This window comes from Trachurus japonicus, unplaced genomic scaffold (genome assembly GCF_045865225.1).
Source record: "Trachurus japonicus isolate A0001 unplaced genomic scaffold, Traja_1.0 AP030301.1".
In the NCBI taxonomy this organism is placed as follows: Eukaryota; Metazoa; Chordata; class Actinopteri; order Carangiformes; family Carangidae; genus Trachurus; species Trachurus japonicus.
In genome coordinates this window covers 114,267-129,802 of record NW_028220434.1, presented here as the reverse complement: position 1 = coordinate 129,802, position 15,536 = coordinate 114,267, and the positions used below count along the sequence as shown (strand labels likewise).

The following is a 15,536-nucleotide window of genomic DNA, read 5'->3' as shown; positions in this document are numbered from 1 at the left end:
GCCACAAAGCTGAGCTGAAGATTATTGATGACTGATCTTTGAAGTCGTTTACTTTGCTTTTCTTTGGTTGCATGTTTGGACAAACGTTGGTGTGATCCCCCGATGAAATGAAATGAAGTGTTGTGGAAATGGGTTTGTTGAGAGACGATAACAAGAAAACTGAGGAAATGATTTGTGTTTTTTTTTTTGTAAAACGATGTGCGGGGAAAAAAAACCCACATTGATCCAATTCACAGAGAAAAAACTATCTATGCTTTTATTATGTAATTGAAGTTTTTGGCACTAGAATACTACAGTACTGTGGTCTGTCTCGTCGCCTCATTATCTCATAGTGCAAGAATAAACTTGATTTATGTGCGATAAAAAAAAAGGCTGAGAACTTTATCTCTTTGGATAAAACAGATGTTTTCTTTTATTTTCAGAGGCAAAAAGGTTAATAAATCACAATGTATGACAAATTGTTATGACAACAAAGCGAATACTCTGTATTCTGTATGTTGTTCATTTTATGTTATGTTATTCTTTTTTTTTCTTAACTTATGCTTCTTTTATGCACACTTCAAAGAAAAATTTCCACTGCTTTTTGCAGGGCACAATAAAGGTTTTCTGATTCTGATTACATCGTATCGTAATTTATGTATATGTATCATATGAAATTGCGGAGGCTCTGGTGATTACTAAATCGATATACTAGCATAGTATTGCAATATTTTGCATGGCGATATTGTATCGATCTGAACAGACTAAGAAGTTTATCAAAACAGATGTTAAAGCCCCAGTATGTAGGAATTCCCCCCATCTAGTGGTGCGGTTGCATATCTAAACGTATTCTTGATGTTGCATTCACCTGAAATCGGGCAGACGTCAGACAGACAACAGACGCTGCATGTAACAGGATAAACAAGCGTCTATGTAAACAAGTGGTGGTACAAGAAAGTTTTCATTTGTATGCCGGTGTGATTCGACTTCAGTGAAATACGTATTTATGAAAGCAATGTTTGATTTTTGCTGATAAAAAGCCAAATAAGTTACATACTGGGGCTTTAAAGTTTTTATCATTGCAGTTCAAAAAAAGATAATTAATTGCAGCATATTGCAATATTTTTAAAATCAAAATAATATCGTATCAAGATCATTTCATATCGCAGGGCCTCTGGTGAGTCCCACCCTCCACTAATAAATATCTAACGACACAAAAAAGGACTAAAATATTGAGGATTTCTCTAAAAAAAATTTCCAGAACATGAAGAATAAAGACTCACGTTTGAGTTTTAGACTTAAAAAGAATATTTTCTCTGCGGGAGAGTCAGTGGAAACCTCCTGGATCAATCTAACCTGCACAGGAGGAGGATGGAGGTGGTGGGGGGGCGACACTGACTGGTCGACATCCAATTTCATCTGGAATCAGAGAGTTAATAAAGGAAGAGTCCCGGGGCCATCTGGGGCCTCGCTCACATAAAAGTCATTACCTCTCCTCTCTCGGCCCCCGTGGCTGTCTTCATCTGAGCAGAGGAGACGACATCACTGACACAAGTTCCCTCAGGCTGAACAGAAAGAAAAAAAAACCCCAAACCAAACCCTCTGTCAACCTGGAATGATGTAATAACGTCGCCGTTACTCGGTGATGACAATCTCTCTCTGGAGGAATCTACGAGGCAACATCACAGGGTTGTCGGGAGGAAAAGCTCCGGGGGGAAAAAAAACTGATCTGAGTAATCTACGAGCGGAGAACAAAGACGACGGCTGAGAAAACCACCTACAGAGGGTCCACTGGAAACCTCAAGTCCAACGGTCAGAACTTCCTCAACACTGGAGAAATGTTTGGTATTTGTATTTTTACTAGAAAGTCAAAAATTAAAACCTCAAACCTGGATTTAACTCCAGAAGGTTGTGTTTACATGGCGACACACTCTATAGACCAATGAGCTCAGGTGATGATCAACTTGAATGAATTTGGTACAGAGCTGCAACGATTAGTCGATTAATTGCTGGGTTTATAAGAGAAAATAAACCTGCAACCAATTAGCCTACCTTAAAGGTCCAGTGTGTAAAATTGGTGGAAAACCGTGATATCTATCGTTCAGATTTTGGTTTGCACCCCTCACGTTAACAAAGTGACGGTAGCCTCTGAGGATAAAAAAAAACGTGTTTACCATGACTGGGAGTATTTCAGGAGCATGGAGCAATGAGGTGAAGATCTAAACCATTTTACAATATGGCTGCCGTAAAAAACATGGCGGCGCAAGATGGCGACACTCTCTAAAGCAAGACCGTTGCTATATGTATCTATAAAAGAATAATTATAAGGCTACGAAAACCAAACAAATTTTATTCTATAGCGATTATACACTTATACAAATATATTCATGGGTATATTCAGATTTTGCCAATAAACCTTGCCAATTGCCAACACATTGGACCTTTAATAATCAATGGACATTTTTGTATTTTTAAAAACAGAAATTTCATGTTCCAGCTTCTAACATTCAGTAATTTGATGCTTGGATTTAAACTACAGCCAATCAACAAGAACTTCACTGAGTTAAAACATGCATTTTACCTCCATTTCAAGGTTTTTTAATATGTCAGAGTCACATGAGACTTTAATAACATTTATCAATCAGATACACTTACAGGTCAATAATTATACTACATAACATTTGGGTTAAGTGTGTTTGTGTTAAAGTCTATTTTGGACAGAAAACCTGATGCAAGGTCATATTAATTATTCCATCAGAGCTACTGTGAGGTTGCAATCAACAATTACTTTTATAAATCAATAATACAGGTGACAGTTTTTTTCTGTTAAAACGTCAAAACAGTGAAAAACTATTAGCATTATTCCTCGATACTGTCAGAAGTTCTGTTCACTGTCTGGAAAACCAGGAACTGAGCCAAGAGTTTTCTATAAATCGACTAATCAGTTAATCGGCTGTTTGTCTCTCGGTGCTGGTTGGTGTCTGAAGAAATAATGTGACTCATATGTAACGTTGGGGTCAACAGGAGCCTAATGTAATATCTGCGCCCCAGGGATCTCTGGGAGATTAATTGGGTCAGGCCTGGAGTCTGGAGGGACGTGTGCACCTTGTTAAAAGACACCAGGGTTTCCCACAGCGTTTGATGGTGGAGGCTCCCTGCTGCTGTGACTCCAGGCTTAGAAAATATAATATTAAACTCATTAAAAGAGCAACTTAACACCTCGTCTTAGGTCAAACGCCTCCTCACAGCTCTGTTGGATCATTTTGGACTTGTGTTATTACATAACCTCAGATCAATACTCCATCTACACTCAGGAAGTGAGTTTTCATCTCATGAATAGAAATGTCTTTCAAATGGACCAAAAGGGAAGAATCAACGTCTTCCTTCCATGCTCAGCTTTGATCATCAAGGGAAAAACGAGCACAGAGAGTCGTGTGGAAGTGACGTTCATGCAGGAAAAAGAAGGTTCGTGTGTAGAAATATTTGGATAAAATGAAAACAATCACACACACATGAGCAGCAGTGGATGATGCAGGAATCTGTCAAAGTATCAATCATATTTTCCGGACATGAAGGATCTTCTAGCTGTTGGAGCTTGTGTCGTTCTCAGGAAGCCAATCACTACCATTTGTTCTGGGCCTGTCCAAAAATAAATATTTTCTGGCGCAAGGTTTATTCAGAACTAATAACAATATTTGGTTCTGACATTACATTTAACTGGGACGAACTTCTTTTTGGTCTTGTACACTCAGCTAATGTAAGTGAGATAAATAAACATTTATTTGGAATACTGAGTCTAGCTGCTAGAAAAGCAATTACAAAGAAATGGCTCAAGCCAGACGTCCCATCTATAGATGAATGGTATGATATTATTTACGATGTGTGTATGTAATGGAAAGAATCGCTTTTTCAATGAGGCTCCAGCAATCCAAATTCAATGACATCTGGAAGCAATGGAAAATGTACATTTCTCTGAAACGCCCCACTTTTGTTTAAGTTTCTTTTCTATATCAAGTTGTACTTGATTGGTTAATTACACTTTGCTGTAATATTGTGACAGAAAACACCCCATGTTCATGTTGTGTTACTTTATAAATTGATTTGTAAAAGGAAAAACAATAAAGAAAAAAAGAAAACGTCACTGAAGTTGGCAGCAAGTGCTGCTCAATACGGGCTGCGTTCAAGGTTACAGCGGGTCAGCGTCAGCGGTGGCAGATGAGGAGCAGCATCAGTCCTCAGCAAACACTGACGGACCTGGAGAAGCCCATCTGTTCTGAAGCAGCAGCAGCGTAAGACCCAGACCATGAGCCTGGAGGCTAAAAATAGCCCAAGCCCAGTCTGCACCAGGAATAGCCTGACCCAGACCGGCCCGGCTCGGCTTGGCTCGGCCCAGCTCCTCTCTGCGGGAGCCATGTGGTCTGACCAGCATCAATAGCTGCGTTGTCCTCCTCCTCCGGGCGGCTCGTCCACGGTGACGAGGCGGTGATGCTGCAGATGAATCAGCAGGTCGGCTCCGAGAACAAACAACCAGCTCAGAGTCTCTGAAAACGACTGAGTTCATCCCGGCTTCGGTGCGGCAGGAAAGACTGAACCGCTCAGAGCAAAACGACGGCGTAGAAACGCTCATACTGATGCTCTACAACAACAACAACTCCCTGACTTCCCAACACTCGGCTGTTGGCTGAAAAAACACTCAAACACAATTGTAGAGTTTGTCGAAGCAGAGAGAACAACAACAGTCTTCAGTCAATCCTCTCTCAGCTTTAATCCTTATTATGTATTTATGTAGTTATTTATTGTGACAAACTCTCCCCCTGTTTCACAGAGTGAGGTCTGGAGCAACAAAATAATTAGACTTGTCTCCAACAACATCTGTCTTTAAAAATCTGCAGTTCTCTGACTGATTGATTGATTTCTTTATTTTGCTTTGTTGCATTATGGGCAATTACGCCTGTAGCTGCTCTGTAGCCGTGTTCGTGCTCTATTATAACTTTAATCTTTTGTAATAATGTGTTTAATTCTGTCTCTTTTGATTTTATTTGCTTTCCTTATTTTTATAGCTTCAATATTTTTCTTTGAATTGCTTTTAAAATGTTTTGAACGACTGATGACTCACTGTTTCCTGTCAGCTAATTGGTCGGTAGTTATGTCGGCGGCGGGCGCTGACTAGCCAGGGCAGTACAGGTTACTATGGTGACGTAATCGAGCCGTTGAATCAAATCCAAAGATAACTGGACGACCCTCTGATCAGACCTAAAACACACCAAGCCAAACCGAAGACACGAACGTTGGACAGAGCGTCTCCTACCTGTTGCTGTGGGTACTGCATCGCTGCCATCGCCATCTGCCCTCTGCCGGGCATCCCCATGGGGTATCTGTGGGGCGAGGGGGCGCCGTAGGGCTGGCCGGGGTACGGCGCCCCCTGCTGCTGCTGCTGCTGCTGCTGCTGCTGCTGGGAGTATGGGTTGTTGCTCATAGCGTAGAGCTGAGAGCGCTTCATCGCCATCGGGTCCATGGGCGACACCTGAACAGGAGAAATGATTGGACGATGAGGGACTCAGTCACTGATGCAGGTCATTTAAATATGTCAATATGTATTGGACGGATTGTGGTGAGATCTGTTAAAGACATTCGTGTAAAAACCTCTGACTTTACATCCACCTTTTAATTTGAAAAACACTTTTTCAACACATACTTTGCCAACGATTTAAGAACTTAAAAGGATAGTTCAACATTTTGGCAAACTGGCCCATTGCCATAATCCATATAGTCATAGCAGTAGGTTTGTTACCTTTAATTGTTGGTGCAAGCTATTTTTAGAACGGAGGAGCAGAGCCGCGAGCTGCTCAGAGCTACGCTACGGAGGCTAATGGGATTTCTTGGTTTCCCTCATCAAACTCATCAAATACACAATCCAACAACTCCAAAACGCTCTGGTGGACAAGTTGTGACCTGCACATTCACCACGCTATGAGATAATAACAGAACGTTACCAGAAACCAAGAAATCCCATTAGCCTCCGTAGCGTAGCTCTGAGCAGCTCATGGCTCTGCTCCGCGGTTCTAAAAATAGCTTGCACCGACAATTAAAGGTAACGAACCTACTGCCATGACTACAATGGCAATGGGCCACTTTGCCAAAATGTTTAACTATACCTTTAACATATGTACCAACACTGAAAGTAGCGGAGGGAAGTCAACACAAGTTACCGTCTGTCAGGATATATTAGTCACTAAAAGGAGCAATACACTTCAGGGTACGTCTGAATGTACTTAAGGTGGACTTAGCCCCCCTAAAGAGGCATTTTAAAATGTGTAAAATTGCTCTTCTATTACTATTTTTGATGGAAATTGCTTTCACACCAAAAAAATTGTTTTAAAAAAACTCTCAAAGAGGCTAAAAACACGTCTACTATTTCTCTCTCATTGGAAAAACCCAGGCTCTATGAATATCCATGAGTATGCAAATGCATCATGACTTGCATTTGCATACTCATGATGTCAAAACAGGAAGCTCGCACTGAGAACTCTGGTCTCCTGCATTCAAGGCGGCAATAATACCTCTCGTCCACGTCAACCACTGATACTGTTGTTGAACATGTAGCTGTATAAGTAGATGTGAAGTGTCACCATCACAGTGAACAACAAATGAGATGCAAAAAAAAATCAACGGGATTGGTTGCTAGGGATTCTGACGTATAAAACCTGACTGGGTGCTGAAAAACTGAATCCAACTTTTCAGACTCTGGCTTTGAAACTACATTTTCCAATCTAAAATGCTGTGGCGTGCATTAGCGACTTTGTTGCTGAAATGTCTTATAGCAGAATCCATACACTACATTGATATGTTAATAATTTCAAAAAGCCCATTTTTGGTTTAGGGGGACTTTAAACAATGTTGCAGAAATTTAAAGGACAATTCCAGGCGAATTCAACTCAGGGGTGTATTTTCATATCATTTTAGGTCTAAAAGAATGAAGCTGAAGATTTTCAGTTTAATCGCTCCTGTTTTGCAGTAGTTGCGTCTGTCCGCGCATCGCCACGGCAGCAATGAATGGGAGTGGATGTAAGTTCCGCTGTTTAGGCTGTTTCCATCCCTCAAAGCCGCAATTTTTTTTCCACAGACAGCGTCAGATGGAGACTCAAACATGCACCGAGAAGTTTATTTACTTCAAGCAAGCCGACATGTTTGTAAAACTAGATCTGATTCAAAGTCTCCCGGAGTCTCGCGCGAGACCCAGTTGCCGTGCTCGGTGTGTTCAGGTGCAGTGGGAAAAGCTACCGTTTGTGTCATAAACACAGGAATATCAACTCTTTACTTGCTTCAAGTAAAAAAAACTTCTCGGCGCATCTTTGAGTAGCCACCTGACGCTGTCTGTGGAAAAAAATGTACACTTCAAGCAAGTAAAGAGTTGATATTCCTGTGTTTATGACACAAGCGGTAGCTCCTACTGCGCCTGAATACACCAGCACTGCAACTTCGGGCTCGCGCGAGACTCCGGGAGACTTTGAATTAGATCGACTTTTACAAACATGTCGGCTTGCTTGAAGTAAATAAACTTCTCGGTGCATGTTTGAGTAGCCATCTGATGCCGTCTGTGGAAAAAAATTGCGGCTTTGAGGGCTGTAAACAGCCTAAACAGCGGAACTTACATCCACTCCCATTCATTGCTGCCGTGGCGATGCGGGGACAGACGCAGCTACCGCAAAACAGGAGCGATTAAACTGAAAATCTTCAGATTCATTCTTTTAGACCTAAAATGATATGAAAATACACCCCTGAGTTGAATTCGCCTGGAATTGTCCTTTAACTTTGACACTTATGAACCGACCAAATTAAAAAGGAACTATGTAAGTCCGGTCTCTTTTCCTCTGTGTCGCTAACCCTCCTCTCGGCCATGTGCATTTTGTTTTCAACAAAGCCGGTGAGACAGCAATCAATGGAGCGATACAAAATGTTATATATCTTATAAGATGTTACAACGTGTATATTTGTGTAGTGTTATCTGTCATAAACAAGAGATTACAGGTTACAGGATGTGTTTGTGTTTCAGAGACGAGAGCTGGGACACCGGGTCGGAGGTTCTGATCTTACAAGGTTGGTTTTCAGCCAAAATAGCCATTTAGTAAAGCAGCATCACAATTACTCCAAAGCTGTTTAATTAAGCTAAAAAGGTAGTGTAGTTAAGCCAAAAATCCTGCATCATTCCTCTTTTAAAAAATTGAGAATGGTACGTCATTGAATATCAGTGACAGAGACCAATTGTTTTTCTTAAAATGGATTTCCTATTGAAATTGTATTAATATGTCGATACCATTACCAATATTGAAAGTGTTGGCTCAATAAGCAACCCTAGAAGTGTGTGGAGAAGCTAAATATCTCCATCTGCAGCTGTAAGATGTGAGCGATCCAGACGCCTGGGAGGCCACTTCACACCGGAGTCAACTGTCACACCTGGGTACACTTTAATATTCACACACACTGGATTTGACACACTGACATAATAGTAGGTGAGAGAAGTGACTCAGTGCGAACAGATGTTTCACGGCTGCAGCTAAAAATAGAAACCACTTATGGATTTTACACACACACACACACACTCTCACTCACAAAAAAAAAAAAAAAAAGAATCACCCAGACATTTAATCCTGTTCTTTCATGTTTTTCCTTTTTTTCCCTTTTTTTTTTTTGGGATGGAGCATCTCCATCCGTCAGCTGAGCAGAGTAAATACACATTTACAAAAAAAAACAAAGTGGAGCGGCTCTGGAGCTCTGCCAAGTCCACACAGCTGGTTGTAGTAAGGGAGGATGATCAAGCTGGAAAAAGACCTGATCAATAATCCAGATGTAAACAGAAGGGAGGGAAACTTGGCCGTCAATGGCAACTCCACAGAAACTGATTACAGCTGAATTATGGCAGGAAAACTAAACTACAAAAGCTGGAGATATTTCATTTTATAAATCCTCACATACTAGAAGAAAACATGAACGATTGCAGGCTTTTAATCAAAATTTGGATTTTGCAATGTGAGGATATATCTATATATATACTTTATATAGCTGCTATGGTGCTATACATAAATGATTTGTGAATCAAGCTGAAATGTTCTAGACAGATAAACAACACCCTGAATGACTTATTAGGAGGTCGCTCTGCCCCAGTTTGTGCCTCACACTCGAGTATTAACGTCACTCTCGAGCTGAGCTTCAGTTTTTCCAAAAAAGATAAATCACTGACGAACTATGGGAGGTCAGTTTATATCAGCAGCCACTAAATCGTGTATTTTCTGACAATCAAATACTCTACTGAAAATAGCAAAGATCTTTTCATTTTAACCCATTCTCCAAGTTGTGACTCACATCGACTTTCTCAGTCAATGATTTCATCTATAAAACGTCACATCGCAATTTAATTTTCCATCTTCTGCCATCAGTCCCGAAAAACACTCAAATTACATTGATGTCAGTTTTTAAACTATAGTAAATAACAGGAGGAGGTTTTTTGGGGAACAACACATTCAGTACTTTCACCTTGTGCTCTGGGATATTACGATGTGTACGGACCAAATGATTAATCAAGGAGATCAGAGCTGGAACTATTAGTCTATTGATCAATTACCAGAAAATGTGCTCATAATGGATAAATTGGCTGAGTCGTTTTTCAAGGGGAAATATGTGAAAAATATTTCATCTTATCTGCTCTAACAGCACAACCTGCTGCTCCTCTTCTTTCCTCATGTTATTTAAACTGAATCTCTCTTGAATTTTGGATCTCTGGCTCCAGACTTTTTTTTTTTTTTTTTTTTTTACTAGGAGCAAAATTTTAGGAGTGCAAGCAGAAAATTAAGGGGTGCACACCGTAAATCTACAAATATTCACATTTCCTTTCCATTCATAATCCTCACATACATTGGCCTGTCACCTGTAACGACAGATTCAAGATTCTTTGAGTCGGGGTGGTGTTTAGCTCAGTTGGTAGAGCACCCACCCCACGTGTTGAGGCTATAGTCCTCACTGCAGGCGGCCCCGGTTCGAATCCGAGTCGAGCGGGCCTATCCTGCGTGTCACCCCCCCCCCCTCTCTGACTCCCTTTTCCTGTCTCTCTCTGAACTGTCCTATCCATTAAAGGCAAAAAAACCCCTAAAAATGTATTTAAAATAAATAAATTAAAAAAAGATTCTTTGAGTCGTCCCTTCCATGTTTCACCACTGTTTAACAAAAAACAGCAAATTTACTGGTTGCACATGCGCAAGAAGATGAAAATGTACTTGTATCATCTCAAATTTTAGGGTCAGTCTGGAGCCCTGCAGTTCAGACAACACAGCCTCATAAAGTTGTGATCAATATTTTTCACCATTTCTTGACCATTTATGATCCTGAATTCAATAAATGATCATCTGATTTATCTATAATAAAACACAGTGCTTAGCTACAGTACAGAGGTTATGGTGGACTGTCACACTGCCACCGTGACTACACGTGGTGGGGGGAGGGGCGGGTGAAGGGTGCGGGGCTCAGGCCTGTGTGTGGGCGGGTGGAAGCATGCTGAATATTTAACTCCAGTGTTATGCCGGCGGTAATGGGCACATGGCTAATCTGCATGTGTGAAGGTCAGGGCTCTTGTTGTGTGCCGTGCGCGCGCGTGATGGGGCCATAATGGGCTCCGAGCCAACAGAGCTGAGGCCGGATTAGAAGCTCCAGGAGCGGCCTCGCCACCACCAACGGCGGCGGCAGCTCCTCTCCGCGGGTGGGGGTGGAGGGGGGGGGGGGGGGGCTGTCCTCGAACAACAGAGGCACAAGCAGGGCAGTGACACCTCAAATTACTTCAAAAGGAGATAATTACCATATGTAAAGCAATTAGCTCATGCCACAGTGTTGAATGGGAGCTGAACTGTCAAGATGTCAACATCCCTTAGACTTTATTTATTCATTTATTTGTTGGTGCCAGCTCTGCTTGGCGACTAGTCACCTGTGCGCTTGTCTTTGTGTGTTTTATGCCCCCCTTTCTTTTGAGTGAATTGCTTTCTTGTGCATCAGAAACTCAGGAGCGTCCTGCACAATAAGGACCACCAATAAGAAACTGAACTAACTCCTTTAGTGACAGACTACTGATGCCAAGGTGTTCCTCCAAAAGATTTACAGGTTTGTCCAAACTATTCCTCAAAGGGTCGTGTGGTTTTTTGATCCAACCAACCGAGAGCACACAGTTTGACCAATCAACTCTCTGAAGACTGAGATCAGTTGATTAAATAAGTCAAATCTGGTGTGTTGCTGCTTGGTTGGAACAAAAACCTGCAGCCACACCGGCCCCTTCGTGGAGTAGTTTGGATGTGATTTAGGAGATCCTTTGTACCCGGTGCAGTGAGGTTTTTTATTAATGAACGTTGTTGTTGAGCTTTGCATTTGTAGATTATTGCAGTGCACTTATTTGTAGGCCATTGCCTGAGATTTTATGTGTTCATCGTGTTGTGTGTTGGCTGTCCTGTAGCCCACACGGTGACATTTAATTTTCCTTCTCTGCGATTAAGAAAGTACTTCCAATTCAATTATTTATTTATATATTCACAAAACAACTTGGTTATTATCCAGTCACAGCAGCTACAGTGATTACATACATACATACATACACTCATACATACATGCAGCCCAGTGGTGTAGTCTGATTTGTTGTAGTTTTCATACCTGTATCACATGGACTATAGTTACATAGTTTTAACATAGTTGGTATACTGAAATATTAATGCATTTTCAGTGGGTATATTGAATATAGCTACCTGAATATCACATTGACGGAACCACTGATGCAGCCTCTTTCTCTTTGCAGGCCTGTGCGGCTCTGTTAACGGCAGCTAAATGCTAATGCTACGTTAGCTCGTCTTAGCTTAGCACGGCGAGCTAAAAGCTAAAAGCTAAACACGGAGTCACCTTGGACCAAAGAACCAAAACCATGACTTTAACTAACTCATACGGTGGTTATTTATTCATTAAAATGTCTATAACAACTCCATTAAAATAAAAAATCAAGGCTTTATTTACTACACAGTCAAAAAAAAAGTACATGACGTCTAAAAACTACACCTAGCTCATCCTAGCTTAGCTTAGCTTAGCTTAGCTGCTACCTAGCTCGGTGTTAGCATGTTAGCCGGAACAACAAGATGACTGACTTGTCTCTCCTGTGAGTTCAGTTCATCGCCAAAAAACAACAACAACAAGCTGTGTTAATTAATAAATTAAATTAACAACGCGTTACTCACCTGGGACCTGTTATTACCGGGGCTCAAACCCGGGTGGTTTCTTTGTTGTTGTTGTTGTTGTTGCTGCTGCTGCTGCTGCTGTTGTCCTCCTCCTCCTCCGCCGCCTCCCCAGCAGCCGTACTGGGAGCCCATCATGTCTTTAGCCACCAGCCCCATGCTCGGCGGCTGCTGTTGTTGCTGTGCAGAGGAGGGATTATTATTATAGTCTGGATATCCACCTCCATAACCCCGCATCATCGGACTCGGGGAGGTTAATAACTGGTTTAAAGTCGGGGTAGCTCCGGATGGATGCTGCTGCTGAGGCTGCTGCTGCTGTTGCTGTTGTTGCCCCTGCCCCTGTCCAGGAAACCGCTGAAATCCTCCGCTGCTGCTGCTTCCAATGCCTCCTATTCCTCCTCCAGAAGCAGCAGCAGCAGCAGCAGCAGCAGCAGCCGGGGAGTTGGTAGCAGCCATAGCCGCTTTGCTGTGGTTAGCAGCGGCCGAGCTTCCTCCGCTGCCGCCCGGGCCCATCAGGCTGCTGTTCCCCTGGCGCGAAGGACTCATCATGGTCCCGTAGCCCGGCCGGTAGTTCGGGTAGTGGTTGGTGCTGTGTTGCTGGTGCTGGTGCTGGTGGTGGTGGTGGTTATTATGATGATGGTGGTGATGGTTGTTGTTGTTGTAGCCTTCGTGGGAGTTGTTGTTGTTGTGAACCTGGTGGTCCATGGTGCTGTGTGTAGCTCTACATGTAAAGTAAGTTAACGTTACCGCCGCCGCCGCCGCTGTCGTTGCCTCCTTTTACCCGAGTCCCTGCGCTTTGTTGTCCGCCATGTTGATCAAAGCGAGAGCAGCGCAGCAGCAGCAAGGCCCTCCTCTTCTTCCATTCCCATAATAATAATGATTAAACTCAGAGCAGAGCTGCTGGTCCCGCTTGGAGGTGGTGTTGTTGGTGGTGGTGGTAGTAGAGGTGGTGGTGGTGGTGGTGGCTGATCTCAGGCTGGCATCCATCCATCCGCTGCTCCTCCTCCTCCTCCCTCCTCCTCCTTTCCCCTCCTCCTCCTCACTCACTCTGGTTCAGATGGTATTGGTGGTGGTGGTGATGATGATGGTGCTCCTCCGCTCGGCTGTTTCCCACCTGGAGGAGGATGTTGTATTCTTCTCCATGGTGCTATTGTTTTTTTTCCCGCTGCTGCTGGAAAAAAGTGGCTGATGATGGGGATGATGATGATGGTGGTGATGGAGATGATAGTGATGGAGAAGTGGAAGGATCAGGTCCAATGGGCTCTTTCTTTGCACAGCTCCACTACTTCCTGAACTGTGTGCTGCTCCTTTGTTTCCTGTCTTACATTATTGGACACACTGATTAATCCAGGTGTGTCTGAGTAGTCACAATGGTCAGACACACCGGGATTATTCAGTTTGTCCAATAATGTAAGACAGGAAATGAAGGAGCAGCATTAAGTTCAGGAAGTAGTGGAGCTGTGCAAAGAGCCCATACCATTACCACCACCACCACCAACAACAGTACCAGCTGTAGCTCCACAACCACCGCCAAATAATTTCATGTTAAAACCCACCAAACATCACCACATTGGAGAAAAGGGACAGCTTCGATCTGTTTTCCTCGTTTTCTCTCCCCTTTTTCCAGCTTCTCTGGTTCTGTTCCCTAGTCTGTTCCCATCCATCCCTCCAGGATGTTGCCCATCGACACCGTGTGGTTCACCTCCAGCAGGACCACCAGTTGTTCCCCCCAGTCTGATGTTCCTTGGAGAACACCAGCATCTTCTAACACCGGGATGGTATGACACCTGCACGGCCATGGCCAGGTGCACTTCTCCAGATATAATATATTTCTTTTAAGTTATAATGTTTCTTTGATTCATTAGTTTATCCCTTTATATATATTTAAAATGTGTCATAGCCTATATAAACTCTATGAAGTGTCTCAAATACTATATCTGTATAAGCCATATAGGCCCTGTGTTGAATGACTCTTCATAGGGTTGAAATTAACTTTTTATTATCTATTGATTTGATTGGCTTTACCAATTCATCATTGATCAGTTAGTTGTAAGAAAATGGAGGAACCCTCAAAGCCCTCACAGTTTCCCAAAAAACCCAACATGACAAGTCCAAGTGTCATTTCAGTTCAACCAGTGGTCCAAAACCCAAAGATATTACATTTATATTCATTGTAACCAAAGAAAACCAAACATTATTCATCTTTGAGAAGCTAAAGCTGCGACAAGTAACTGATGATCTGACTAAATGAATGGATAGTTGATTATTGTGTCTTCCATACATTACAGATATAACTATTCACATGCAAGTATGTTATAACATGAAATAATAATTCAACTGTCAATGGCAAGGTTTTTGTTTTTTTTTAGAGTTTTTTTATTCAATGGAAAACTGTCACATCTTCCTATACAATACACAAAATGAATAGGCCTAGATCTTAATATATTCATGTTACGTACACGTAGCCTATACATTTAACCTTCACATGTTACTTATCATAATAATATCATTCATAGTCTTTGATTAAACCCAGTGTGATATAAAGTTTTAAAATGGAGCTGAGCATCCACCCATCATCAAAATGTGATTGAAACACCTCAAATATAAAGCTTTTACTTTAAAATCCTTCTCTCATCACAATCTGTTCTCTTATGGAGTTAATAAACGTTCTCAGTGTCGTCTGTCCAGGCTCCTGACGTCCTCCACAGACATAAAACGGGACATTTTACAGTTTAAACGTCAGACCTCCCACTCATTTCTCCAGAATACACTGAAAAACAATTTCCAGCGTAGCATGCACACGTCATATGGTCATTGCAAACTGATTACTCAGTAAGACAACACACACAGACTACAAGTCTCCATAGGACCTTTGGAGGAATGTTATAATTAGATCATCTAACAGTGTTTGCAGGATGGCAATATATAAACTGGACATACACTTATTCATACACATGAAAACACATGTGGAAAATGAAAAAATATAGTTCAACCCCTGCTCCATGTTTTTACTCCTCCACACACCTGGCCAATCACAGCTTGAGGCCACATTCAAACCATTCAAAACTTTAATCCTGCATGAAAAAACAAACATAAGTCCCGACAATTGATTGACTGTGATAACTTCTAGCCCTTGTAAAAGTCGTTTCTCATGGTTTTATAAACCCCTGGTGTCTAATAAACCTTCACACTCATGCATCTGTTATTCAGTAGTGTGTCCCAATCCATGTTATTCAGAGGCTGATTGCGTCACAGCGGCGCGACTATAGGCTGTTCAGTTTCAACAGATCCTTCCTCTCTTTCCTG

General features: G+C 42.1%; 1 protein-coding gene across 1 annotated transcript; it reads right to left on the bottom strand.

Annotated features, from left to right (window-relative positions):
* Positions 1–1,364: 1,364 nt before the first annotated feature.
* Positions 1,365–13,159, bottom strand: LOC146960499 (AT-rich interactive domain-containing protein 1B-like). The gene is made up of 3 exons (XM_085772331.1): positions 12,234–13,159; positions 5,288–5,503; positions 1,365–1,544 (listed from the first exon to the last, which is right to left on the bottom strand). The coding sequence occupies exons 1-3, from the start codon at positions 12,933–12,935 to the stop codon at positions 1,452–1,454; spliced, it is 1,011 nt and encodes a 336-aa protein (XP_085628457.1). The 5' UTR covers positions 12,936–13,159; the 3' UTR covers positions 1,365–1,451.
* Positions 13,160–15,536: the final 2,377 nt, after the last annotated feature.